At 40.9% G+C, this 13,633-nt stretch overlaps 1 protein-coding gene across 6 annotated transcripts in view; it reads right to left on the bottom strand.

Moving 5' to 3' along the window:
- Nucleotides 1-1,619: 1,619 nt before the first annotated feature.
- HIVEP1 (HIVEP zinc finger 1) overlaps nt 1,620-13,633 on the bottom strand; it is a 116,577-nt gene continuing 104,563 nt past the window's right edge. For 4 of the 6 annotated variants that reach the window (XM_035316107.1, XM_035316106.1, XM_035316105.1 and 1 more), the window contains exon 9: nt 9,520-11,747. In XM_035316107.1, the coding sequence (XP_035171998.1) occupies nt 10,578-11,747 (1,170 nt within the window). In that variant the 3' untranslated portion in view covers nt 9,520-10,577. Of the gene's footprint in view, nt 3,955-7,803; nt 7,911-9,519; nt 11,748-13,633 lie in introns of those variants that run through there. The other 2 variants (XR_004747856.1, XR_004747854.1) reach the window with 2 other exon arrangements.

A 13,633-nucleotide genomic window follows, 5' to 3' on the forward strand; every position in this document is an offset into this window, starting at 1 on the left:
TCCAGAATATGGATTAGAGAGCTAACTTGATGTTGATGGCCAATAAATATTATATGTGAAACTGAGCATAAAGCAAGCAGTTAGAGTCAGGCTGGTACTCCTGAGCATGAGGATTCTCACTACATGTTGTAGTGAAAAATCTGCATGTTTGTGTGAAACTGTCCTGCCCCTTCCTCTGACAGCTCTGTGCTAATGGAAGGTAACTGTCCAGAGCAGGCTGCTTTTTGGCTCCCTCCCATACTCTGCTTCGGTGCTTAATTACCCACTACACAACCCACTAATTTCCTGGCCTCTAAGCCCAGTTTAGCTCTGATTTCCAGCTATGGGTGTTCTTGCACTGACGGGCATTTGCTCTGGGCTTCTTGCCTTTCCCAGGCCCCCAGCCCATCAACACCGGGTAATTCCTCTCCCCTGTGTTCACACATCCCACGTTTAGCTGCAAACTCCTCTCTGAGACCAGGAGACAAGCACGTCCTCCCTCCTCCCCTAGCCTCTTTGCTGACATGACTAACTCCACATGGTGCTTCTCACGCTGGAAATCTGCTCTCCATGAGGTCCAAAATTATCCCTCAAATAACCAGAAGAGAGAAAGTCTATACAGGCTCATTCTGACTTGCATATACCAAAAGGGCAGCCTGCTGATTTTTAAAATAGAGCTATCAGTTTTCCATACAGCCATCCTGCCTGATTTAATGAGCCATTCCTTTCAAATACCTCATGTTAACATGTTTATGTATTTGTTTGCCTAGCTGGGCTCCCTAATAAGCATGCCTTCAGTTCAGGTGCTCCCAGCAGACTGCACTCTGCCAGGCTGCAGGAAGCCCTCCACTCCTTGCAGCTGCGTCCCCAAATTATGCTCTGCAACTGATTGCTTGTGGGGCAATTGCTCAGCTGTAGCGAGCAGGACTGTAGATGAATTGGAGGTTTTCCTACAGAACCCATTAACACAGTTTTCTTGTTCTTAGCATTTTGTTTTGCCATATGAGCTGAAGATCCTAGCACGATTACTCAAGTGCCAAAGCTAGGCTAAGCTGTTGTGCTAAACTAGGATGTGGCTAGGAAGGCTGATGTTAGAGATGTGCAGGGCCCTGACAGGCTTGGGAGTTATCCTTAAAAGTGACAGACAGTGAGCTGATTGTGCACAGTTTTACACTGTTTTCATTTGTCACAAGGGCAGACGGCAAGCCAACGCCATCCTTGCAAGAAAAGGAATGTCTGATCTGGTCTCTTGACTCTTTGATCAAGCCTTATTCTGCTGTCAGGCTCACTTCTGTGACTGCTGCCAGGAGAACTGCTCACGGAGTCTTCTCTTTTTTTTGCCCCTGCTGGGTGAATTTGAGATTCAACTGAATTAACAGCTGGAAATACATAGGCAGGGAAAATCTGCCTGTCTCCTGTACCTATGTTGTTGAAAGCTTCCTGTGTAATTGGATTAACACTTAAATGTTGTGTGACAAAGATTTGCGTTCCAGGTTTTGTAAATGTTCTCAAGGAGAAAAAAAATCACTTGTCAAACTCTTTCTGTATCATTTGGGGACAATTACAGTATAGCCAGATTAATTACAGTGCTTCTACTATGCTCTCCTCTGATTCTACTATTAGAACACATCAGAAATCAGAGTTTGTTTTGACCTTTATTCAGAGCCTCCTGTTAAAGTGACTTTCACAACAGAACCCAATTCTTCACATTTTATTTGTACTTTAATTTTATTATTAACAGATTAATGAAGCTGGTAATGTGTTTCCTGATGTTCCCTTTGGAAACGTGAACTGTGTCCCTTCATCAATCTGCTGTCAGCAGATGAAATACCTTCACACAGAATGCTATTAACTGTTACCAGAAGCAATTAGTCAAAATACAAAGTCAGCTTCAAACGGAGAGACTCCAAATTCCCTCAGTGTGTTAGGAAAAGTGCATTAGTAGGATTTAGTTTTGCCAGCAGACATAACCTTTACGTCCTGCAGTAGGCATCTGATTTAACGATATGTAGAAATGCAAATGTATCAAACATTAATTTGCTTGAAGGAGCGATGCCAGGTTAAAAAAAAGAAAAAAAAAAAATCACATTCCCATGTCATTAACTGCAACCTCCATTGTGCCAGAAATAGCCACATTCTGTTCTCAGATATTGTCCATGCTACAGCCTTAAAAATGCACATGTGGAATCCTAGCCATCCTGCAGGCAGAAGGAGACTGCTCCTGACCACACTGAGACTAGGTTTTATCTCGTTTGGGCCAGAAAATGAATTATTTTAAAAGTATTCTCCCTCATCTTCCAAATCATCAAAGTCCATCCCCATCCCAGCTGGCTCCCTTTTTTGTTGGTACCAGAAAGTCACAAGATATTCAACAGGGACAGGCAAAGTTGGCTCTAGCTTGATTTTTCCATGTTTAGCACCATCATCATGCAGACAGCTTTATTGCCTTGTCATTACTCCAGTGTGAGGCTGTCAATTGTCATTGTTGCACAAACACTAAACGCAAAATTAACTCAGTAAGTGTGCATCCTAATAGGGTGAATTTGGAGCTGGAACTGCTTTAAGGAACTGGATAGCATCCATTAAAAAGCTAGCAGCCCTCATCTTGTTCACCACTGTCCTGGATGAAATGACAGGGAGGAATTTGGGTGTGTTATACTATGTCCACAGTGAAGGTTCAAGCATATGCTCTGGCATGCCTAATTGGCAACTACAAACCACCTTCCAGATTGAATAACCCCCTTTTTCTCTCCAGTGGTGGAAAATGATGTTTTCAGTCATTTTCAGTGCATTGCTAATTACAATTGATTACCGTAATAAAAGACTGACACAATCCACTTGAAGATGTAAGAGCAGCACATTTTATCACCCTTTGATATGAACTTAATGACAGAAAAATGACAGCACTTTGGTCCTTCATTACAGCTATTTCCACTAACAGGATGAACAACTTAGAAAAACACAGTACAAATGAAAAACTTAGAAAAACACAGTCCAAATGCTCCTACAAAAACAGTCTCTCTCACTGTCCAAGAACATTGTCTGCCATCTTAAATCAAGCACTGCTCTTATTCTTAAACCTAAGGATTAAAAGGCACCCATTTAAAAGGGGAGGTCAAAATTCAATTAAAAAAAAAAAAAAAAAAAAGAGGTTCAAAATTGTAAAAGAATAATTATTTGTGCAATCTTCTAGGTAAAACACACTGCTGAAATAGAGACTTTAACTGACTTATCAGCTCAAAATTGTGTTCAAAGATTATGAAGGTAGAAGAGACTATTAAAATAATCTAGTTTGACCTCACAACTTTAAGTTTCAGCATTTCCCTGGTACAGATTTTTTTCAGTTGTTCGCATAGCTTAAAAAAATTGAATAAAACCATCAAGAATACAACAGAGTGTATAAACTCGAAACAAACAGACCACACGCTTTCATGTTCCTTTAATTTGTGTGTTTGTTGGCAAGGCTCAATACTTAAATGGGTAGTAGTACCAAGTCCTCTGCTGATGCTGGTAGTGCTGCTCTGCTGAAGCTTGCAGATGCCATTGTCCATCAGATGTAGATCTAGCCTAAAGATTTTCCAAGTGTGAGGAAGAATTAAGTACAAAACTGCAAATACTTAGAAAAGGTAATTTGTAGAAAACTCTGGGTAAACTAAACAACTTCCAAAGTGTCTCTTTTTTTTCCTTTCTATTGTTTGTTGTAAAACAAGGGCTTAGTATTGTGTTGACCATGCCAGTTTTCAGAGGCACACAAGAGAGAAGCTGGGATGCATTTCTTTGTGTGTATCTTTGCTAATCTGTTTGCGCTGTCTTATGTCTTCATACCTAATACATCCTGGGTCTTTGAACTGAGGTGGAGGACATAGCCAGGAGGAATGATGATTCACAGGAGAACAGGATATCCACAGGGGAGCCACTTACCTAGTCCAGCAGAATTAAATCAGCATTAGGTGTGTGAGCTCTTGCTCTGAAACACTGTAAATAAGAGAGAGTCAGAGATGATTATAGGTAAGGGAATAAACAAAGAAATACAACTGAAACCTCCAAGCCTCAAAAATGGCTTCTGAACCACCCACTTCATCTATTGGAGGAGCAAAACTGTCTGGTGTCCAGATTAAAACATTGATATTTGTTTTGCAAAGAGCCAATCTTTCAACATTTGCTTCTGCTCTGGCTCCTGGATTGTTTCTGCAAATCAGAGACGCACCTAACACTGCACAATGGGGCTGAAACACAGGATGCTGCCTTCCTGTGCCTGGTCCTGGTGCAGTGCTCCCCAGCAGCTTGCTGTCTTGCAGCCTGGATGCGCTCTCCTTTCTTGTATCATAGCTACATTTCTGCCAGCAAGTGCCTGCAGCTGGGTAAGCTAGGTCACGGAAATGAGGTGTAGCTCAGTGGGTGCCCACTTACTGCAGGCACCACCTCCCTTACTACGCAGACCCTGGCTGACAGGGAGAGCTTGCACAGCACTAACGTGCTTCAGCCTCCCACGAGAAGTTGGTAGCTGCATACTTCCAGATGTTGGGGACAGATTTTCAGAAGGCTTTTCGCACTGTTCTGAAAAAGGCTGCCACTGCACCTGCCTGGCACTTCCTGACAAGGGGAAAATCACAGCTGATGCATGGTGACCCTGTGCTCCTGGGAGCTGGTGAATGTACATGGCAATGCTGCTCCCTTGCCTGTTGGTCCCTGCCTTGCACATGCTTCCTTTTATTAGAGAGCTGCTATCTAAGGGATGCAACTGGCACCTCTGCTATATAATATTTTGTTTCTTAGAAGAAGAAATCCAGTTGTAAGGTATATGGGGAACAACACAAAAGAATCTTGCAGTCAAATGCCCTGCAGCTGGTTTAGGTGCAACTTCTAAAGTACAAGAAGGATGTTTTAACCACCTAATTTAACAAAAAGAGGGTATGCTAGAGGTATTTGAATTTACAAACAGCTTTCAGCTGGCCTACTGCCAGCATAAATGCCTCATGCATGGTAACGGATTTCCAATAAACTACAGAGCACAGCCACAAAACCAAACCAGTCTTAGTATTTGACCTTATTGGGGAAAACAAGCCTACTACTACCAAAGAAAACTAAGCATGCCTATCCAGTTGACTGATCTTAGGACAAGCTTTCTTTCCATGACTGAAACTTAGGAATGTGTAAAGCCTCATCATCTTTCAGTTAGTATGGTTTCCTTAGGTCTAACATGGAATATCTGCAAATAACCACCCACCTCCTAACATGTTGAGTAGTCTGGTCTGCGTAGAGAGGAGAAGTGGAGGAGCAAAGAAAACACCAGTAACATCTCTGCCATGTTTATTTATTTATTTATTTATTTATTTATTTATTTATTATTTTTATTTAGCACTTTTGGAACAAACATGAACATCAAATCAAATAATTACATGCTGTTACATCCTTGTTGCTGTTTGCTCATCCACCCACTAACATTCCACTTAAAGTTATCTAATAATCAGTTTGAAGTATTTTAAAGTAGCCTGTTTTTATCCTCCGCCAACAATATTTAGCAATCCAATGTTATGTTAGCAATCCAAACCTTTGACTGTGGTCTCACCTTCAACATAAAACCCATAAATGGTTTCTATGTGATCAAATCTCTGATATTTTGTATATAATTGAAAATGGTCATCCATACATATGGTGACCCCATCTAGCCAAAGGAAAATTATTTACGACGTGACAATTCCAGCCATAAAGACATTCATAATTTAATGTTCACAACTAGAGACGGACCACAACAGTCTACAATGGATGACACCTAGTGTTCATCTTACAAATCCTGAAAGCAATGTAAGGATTCCCTGCTACTGATCTCAGAAGATCTTTCAAAAGCAACAGAAGCAGGAGCCTGTTGGATAAATCAGCCGAAGGCTATCTTGAGCAAGTACTCTTACTTGTAGATTATTCGATTTCCCTGGCTTATGGCAAGTCACTCATGCTAAAACTGATCTTTTTCTTTTTTCTTCTGTTTTGATGAAACCGTCCCCATGCTAAACATGTGTTTGACGGGCAATTTACAGGTTTAAACAGAAGTGTTTATAAAACCTTGTTTAAGATTATCTTGCAAAAATGAGGGCTTCTGGAAAAAGACGTATAATTAAATTCATTTTATGTTCTGTTTAAGATACATGTCAGTACAGTCAAGGCAAGATAAATCTGTATATTAAGAACCAATACAGAACATGTTTAGTTGAGCGTAAGACACAGTATGTGTTTGTTTTTGGGGTCAGCCAGGTGGTGCTCAGCCAAAGTATGCAATCAGAGATGAAATGCATGTGATGTGCCTTTGAATTTGTGTGGGTGCAAAATACTACTCACAGACTTTCTGATGGGTGACTGGCTGATACAGGCCAAATGTGTGCTGCTCTGGCCTCAGGGCATAATTCACATCAACCCAAAAGCTACACAGTAAGTTATTTGAGAATGTGAAAGGTGCAAAAGTGTAAACTAGAACAGTAAATGATACAGCCACAGCACCCCTGCACCTAGCAAGTTTATTTTATTTGAACTATGGCTCAGAGGCTGGGATTTATATCTGGGGATGTAACGCTATATAGACCAAGAGATCTAAGGCCAGTTAAAACAAAAGTGGTTGTCTGTGTTTTAGGTCTTGTCCTAAGAAGCAAAAGGTAGGCCATGCTGTAGCTTATTAAGCCCAAATGCAGAATGTGGACATATTTAATAGAGTACCTATTCCAAAATCAATGCTGTCACATGGACAGCAAAGGAACAAGACACCTTCAAAATCAGATAATGACCTTACCAACAAACATCACATCCTGCAATGAGAAATCAATTGCAAACCAAGCTGAAAGAGGAGAGTTACACACTACTGTTTGATTCTTTTTCTAGGGAGGGCTCTCACAGAAGGTTACCATGCTATGTCCTTAATGTAGCTGTACTTGTGCCCAGACTTTAGCCTGTTTACAGCCCCTTGATGAGAACAAGTTGTGTGATGATGCCAGACTGTGCCTGGGTACACAGAGAAGCAACACTTGCCCTGGCCTTTTCATGTTTGAACAGCTGTGCTGTATTTGCCAGAGGGTGTCTGACAGTCCTTAAAAATTGATCCCTGAGTAAACAGCCCCTGTGCTATTTACTCCAATTCAGCTGTGATAATTTACACCATCTGAAGAGCAGCCTAATCCTGCACTGGCAAATCTCTGAGCTATTTGCTACTGACTCAAGCAGAAGGATCCCTGCAGCAAGGGGAGTGTAAGTTTCCCACCACTAATGACTCTAAACAAGAAAACAAAGATGCAGTACAATTTAAAATGGAAAAAAAGAATTAATTTGGATTGAAAATATAATTGCTAACACAATGTTCCCAGATTTGTGTCAATGCAGTTAACATGCAAATCCTCAATGCAAATCCTCTGTGTGCTGATGTACAGTATAGATGTTGGTTACACACATTATTAAAACGAAGTGGAAGGCACTGATGGATGAGAGGTAGGGAGTGTAGCCTTCTCTCCAGTTTGGTCATACTCCTAGTCTTTTTTTCCTGTTGCCCAATGCTGTAGAGGCATGACAATGAATGCTCATTTTCAAATATATGTGAGGGAAGGGAAACTGTACAATATTCAGGAGGACAAAGACCTATCTTCTAGAAAAGTATGATGTCCTCCCACTCCATTTGAAAAAGAAGAGGTATGTGCAGCTACCTGCTCATCTTCATTGCTAGTGGAGATACTGCTACAAATAAATTCTGGCTCATCTGCTTTGCCTGGTGAAGTGTGGTGATTGTTCACTATCAGTTAGTACCAAGTCTCTTGGTCCTTTCGCTCTATTTTATTATTGTTGACTTACCAAATGACACACGTCATAACTTTCCTCATTATGACATATCCATTGTCTTGTCATTCCTATTCTTCAAGATATTGCTTCCATCTCTTGACCTGATGTCTTCAAAACACCTAGAAAGAAAAGAGAAACATGTAGATAGTCTGATTCACCAGGTTGAATTTGTCTGCCTCTATGTGCCAGTACAGTATTTCCTGGAATTAAAACTTAGAACATAAGCACACAAAATTGCTAGTCAAATAAATATTTAAGATGTATACACAGCAAATCTCCAGAGTTTCTAAATGCTTAGTAAAATCAGGACTTCAGGGCATGTGGAACAGCAATTTCTTTCTCACTGCTTCCTTATAAAATTCAGAGAAATACTAACTCTTGTGATAGCATTAAAATTCCTGGAGATAGTTTTACATTGCTGTAAACCTCTCATTCTGTAGACAAACAGGCTGAAACTAATCAGCATAGTTCTAGTTTGCAGGTATGTGTCCATTTTAAAGAAGCTAAAACGAATGCAAATTTCTAGAGTTCTTTAACAGTAAACCTTCACTTGGTTCCACTAGCACAAGTCAGTTGCAGGCTCTCAAAGCATATGTAATGCAGCAATGGGTTTGTTTAACTTTGGCTGGTTGAGGTAATTTCACGTTTGGTATAAATGATAATGATGCAAGACATGTTGACATCACTACACACGTAAAATAACATACAAAAGCACAGTGACATTTTACATTGGTTGCACGCACGACACTCACAACTTTGAAGTCCAATGCTGTGTGGTGCTGAGTACTCTTAACCCTCACTAACTTCAATGTGAGTTGAGGCTCCACACAATCAGGAGTTATATGAACATTCATGTCTGAAACAAGAGTAATTTCTCCTTTCTAGTACGTGCATTTCTAATTGCTGGACTAGTACAACTGGATGATAATAACAGTAATATAAATGATTTTCTGGTCCTGAAGTGCTCTTTCTGAAAGTTAATAAACTCACTCAACATCGCCTACAGTTTTACAACACACTGTAATGGAATAATGTAATGAGTACAACATGAGTACAGTACAAAAGCCAAAGTAAGGTGGGATCTTGAATGTTGCTGTTCTTGAATACAAGTGATATGAGGTATGAATTACCTCTTTGAGCTGGATATGGGAGTTATTCTGTGAACAACACAGCCCAGCTCACATTCAGCTTCATTCCTGATGTTTTCAAGCTTTGCTTCCCACCCTTTTCCTCCAGCTGTTTTGTGTGTGCTCATCCTTGTTATTTTCACAAAGGTGATCCTGCTTTTAATTTACATCTTCGAGTTTTCTACTGGAACTTGTTTGTAAAACTGGTTTTATAAACTTCTGCAAGAATGCAACGTTAGGGCATAGCAGAAAAAACAACTGGATTTGAAAATTACAGCATGAACCCCAGATCAAAATGAAACTTCCATGGATGTGTGGCCCTACAAAATGTCAGACTTCTCTCTTGGAGCAGCTGAACCCATTAAAAATGTCATGGTAACTTCAAATTGTATTCTGTGTGAAAACAGAATTCCAGCTGCATTATTCTGGGATCCATCCATGCCTTGTATGCCCATAATAATGAGTTTGCTGATATAAGGGCATGTTAATTGTATGCGTAAAAACTCTATTTCATTTTTTTTTTCCCCGAATAAGACAAAGCCATATTTAGAGAGCAATTAACTTTGTATAGCTGTAAATTAAGACTACCTGAAATGAAGTCTTATCAGAAGCTGATAGTAATTCGTAATGCCAAATCCTTAATACAGCAAGTGTCATTTTAACCAACATCATGGCAGGTTTTGCAATTAAGAACACACAAAATTATTATTTTCTTGCTTAACAATATTTTAATTTCAATAAAAAATGGCTTTATAGTTCAAGATTACAAATGAAAAATATTTCATCTTGACCCTCTTGCTATTTTCCCTCAGGGAAGTTTTAAAATTTCAGTTATGAAAAAGACAAAATGGGGCAGATGGATGCTCACTGTACAGAAAGTTGAAGGATTCCCTCCCCACTTCATCATTGCCGGATGTTTTGAAATGGAAGGTTTTGATCCAAGTGCCTGAAGAATGAACTCTTTCTCTTATGGCAGATGAAATCATGTGGGCATATAGCATTGCCAAATCCTTTCAAGCTGCAAGCAACTTGAATGATACTAAAATGAATGAATCGAGGGCCTCTCCACCTAGTAGGCTGCATCAAGAAGGTACAACATAAGCAATGGTAAAGTCAGTAAACAAAATTTTACTGTAATATTTCATAACACAGATACGGTATTTCTCTTTGAAGTTTAAAGCTACTGTGTTACACAAGAAAGATGGACAGACCCTTTTCCAAGACTAATATGGATACAATAAATATGAAGTTTTACATACTAGATCTGTACACAGAAACTTTGTTCCACAGCCATAAAAATTTACATTTAACAGTGCAACATATAATTTAATCCTTTATTTATCTGACATAAGATGTTTACTTACTAAACACAAGCAACTACCTGGTTTTAATATACATATTTTATATATATATATTTTATATATATATATTCAACAATCTGTACAAGTTTCTAAACATAAAACTCCAAAAAGGCACAATTGTCTGTACAACATGTACAAAAATGGCTGGAGCTGACAAGAAACAACAATTATTGGTCAAGAGTTCATGATTGCACAAAGATTAGTAATGAGTTTGTGTCAGAAAAATGTGCTTTAAGGAAATGACGGTTTGCAAAGAAACCTGTGTTATAAAAAAAATAAACACAATGGAAAACAAAAACTAGGTTGCTATTACAAGTCTATCCTCATCATCACTGCTGCCATCGCTAAACTGCACCATATTTTGCCTCCGGGACAATGCTGTCGGCCTGTGTACCTGTCTATCTGGAGAGACAGTTTGATGGACCGGGGACTTGCTCAAAACATCAGAATTCACCTTTAAGCAGGGCTCTGCTGGGGAAGCCCTTTTGACCTGAACCGAAGAGATGTTGCACTTTGTCTTGACATGGTTTGCGAGGTCAGTCTTTTCAGCATCTGCTTTCCCTGGCTCGTTCAGTCTTTCGTAGTCACTCGCAGAGGCGGGCTCTGCAAGGCTCTTCCCACTGTACCGCTGGCCACTGGGAACCACCTGAGGAGAAGCAGCCCTGGCCACCTGGCTGATGTTGGGAAAGCTGGCAGGAGCCGGCTCTTGCTGAACGTCACCAGCTTTGCTGCCCATGGCTGGTGTTTCAGAGGCTCCCTGCCTGTCTGCGCTGACCGGACTGACGGAAGGGATGAGGGCAGGCAAGGCGATGTTCAGTATCTGCAAGCCCGGGATGTGTGCCTGAGGGCTGGGGTTGCCCTGTGGGGAAGCGCTAGTAGCCAAAACCTGGAGGCCCACAGCATTCAGAGTAATTCCCGGAGGGCGCATCTGGGGGGCTATGTTTGTATTTGTCAGGCCTAAGACGTTCACTGTCTCCATGCTGAGGGGTGGAAGAGGCTGCAAGCTGGGCGTGCTGAGACCCTGGATGCCTGGCACATTGATCTGGCCGATGGGAATACATGGCATGACGCTGTTCACTTCGGCAACCCCGATGGGATTCGTGGTGGTGCTGGAAGCAGCACAACCCACCTCGCCGAGGGTGCTTGCAGTTCGGTGGATTACACCAACAGCGGGAATGGTGAGCTGCACTGGCCCTGCCTGAATTGGCACGAAGGTGGAGTAGGTGGCCAGGCCGGCAGGGACCACCTGAAGCCCCCCTACCGGTACCACGCTGTAGGGTGCCTTGGCTTGCTGCTGCGAATGCAGCGGGAGGTGGCTGAAGAGGTGGGTCTGGGGAGCCCTCAACTCAGCAGCATGTGGCAGGCACCTGGGCGGCTTCTCTTCTGGGATTTCAGTGTAGGGCAATGCCGCTGTGGTCCGCACGCCCCGGTCTGTGGGTGATGAGGGGGAGCTGGTGGAGGGCGTGCTCTGGGAGAGGAGAAGAGAGACGCGTTAACAGGATGGCCACCACTACCACCCCTACAGCTAGATGGAAATGTGAGGTAGCTTGGCATGCCACCCACCCTCTCGCACTCCCTTTTAGAAAAAAAACAAGAAACTGGTTCAGAGTAAATGCTGCCCAGCTTGAACAATGTACTATTTTCCTTCCTTTCTTTTTTCAACTCCTTCCTCACCCACTAGTTGGATTTTCCTCTCATGATTATCCTGGCTCATTTCTCTTGAGCACCAGTACTCAAGAACATTGCTGAATATCCTCTGTACGTTTCACCTTTTTTTTTTTTTTTTTTTTTTAAAGGAGGGAGAAGGCTTTGGAGAGCTGTTTATTGTGGAAAACACCTCAGGCAAGACAGTTAAGTAAGCTGGCATTTTTGATGCACCAAGATCCTTTACTGGAGGAACTGCTGCATCTGGAAGGAAGGGACAGCATCACAGCACATTTATCTATGTATTATTCTACACCAGAAAATAGGTGATACGAAATTACAAGAGAAGGATGACAGCTGCAGCATCCATGGAGGCTGACGTGACTGATGAATACTGGAGTGAGATGAAGGATCCACATCCCATAGCTGCCCCAGCTTGCCTTGATTTCATGCACAGACCTGGACCAATAATCGTATTATATGCTCCTTTTCCTTCTCATACAGCCTCTGTTACTGACCAAGGCTGGCAACTCCTTTCCTAAAAATACTTAAAACAAGAAGTCTTAAACTGCAATTGCAGTCTTGCAATATCTTTTAGTTGCAGGCCTATTGCAATACGTAAAGAGTAGTGCACTCTTTATTTGGTTGATATAGTCCTAAACTGTAATTCTGTGGCTTTGACCAAACTCTGAAGAACACTCTAGAGCAGGCACAAAAGCAAAATACTAACAGAAATGCTTTTGGAAACTGCTAGTAGGAAATGTATTGGTTAAAGGAGAACACAATCTATTGACCATGCAGCGTCATACAGTCTAAATGCGAAGACACATGCAAGAATGAGGTCAAAATCTATCTCAGGATTAAGCACTGTATGACATCTCACAAGAAATCCGCCTTAGGTTGGTACAGATGTTTTTGAGGGAACATACAGCCTCCCTGAATTTTCTTGACTGCTTTTCTCGATGGCAAGAAGTTGGATCCACAAATACACACAACAGGAGCAGAGTGTAGATTAAATATCAGGCCCAGAGATACCACTTTCATTTGGTCTAGGAAAGGAGGTTGTAGACTGGTAAGGAACTACTGCCTTGTATTACTTACATGCCTTTTATATATTAATGTGGAGAATCATTACAGATATATTTAAAAAGGCCTTTTAAGACTTCTATTTGTGTGAATATTTTCTTAAGCCTTCAGTGGTTCTATCTGATGAGAGAGTAAAATCAGTCAAATGTCTTTTTTGTATCTATTGGCAACAACTGAAAATACAAAACACAAATATTATGTTCCTACCTTCTGTGGAAGCTGGCTGCAGTGACCAGAGACCACTACATTTTATTCCCTGTTCTACTACAAAATCGCTCCAACTCAAACTTACTACATGGACTCACAGTTCTTACCAGTAGGAATGAACATGGGTCAAACAATGAAATGCAGCAATAATTTTTAATTTTTTTTTTCCTTGTCCACAGTTCATTCTCTTATTTCTTAAATAAATTCAGTAGATTTTCAAAGAACAAACAAGCAACTAAGTACTTAAATTATAATGAAATTTTTACTTACTGTTTATGCTTTTGAAAATTTCCTGCTGCTTATTTTTCTGTAACTGCATGCATATACTGCTTGTAAATGCTAAATTCATCACAGAGAATGCAGTAATTACTCCTTTATTTTAAACCATTGAACATTTTGTATCACATTTTTCTGAAC

The sequence above is a fragment of the Oxyura jamaicensis genome, chromosome 2 (genome assembly GCF_011077185.1).
Source record: "Oxyura jamaicensis isolate SHBP4307 breed ruddy duck chromosome 2, BPBGC_Ojam_1.0, whole genome shotgun sequence".
In the NCBI taxonomy this organism is placed as follows: Eukaryota; Metazoa; Chordata; class Aves; order Anseriformes; family Anatidae; genus Oxyura; species Oxyura jamaicensis.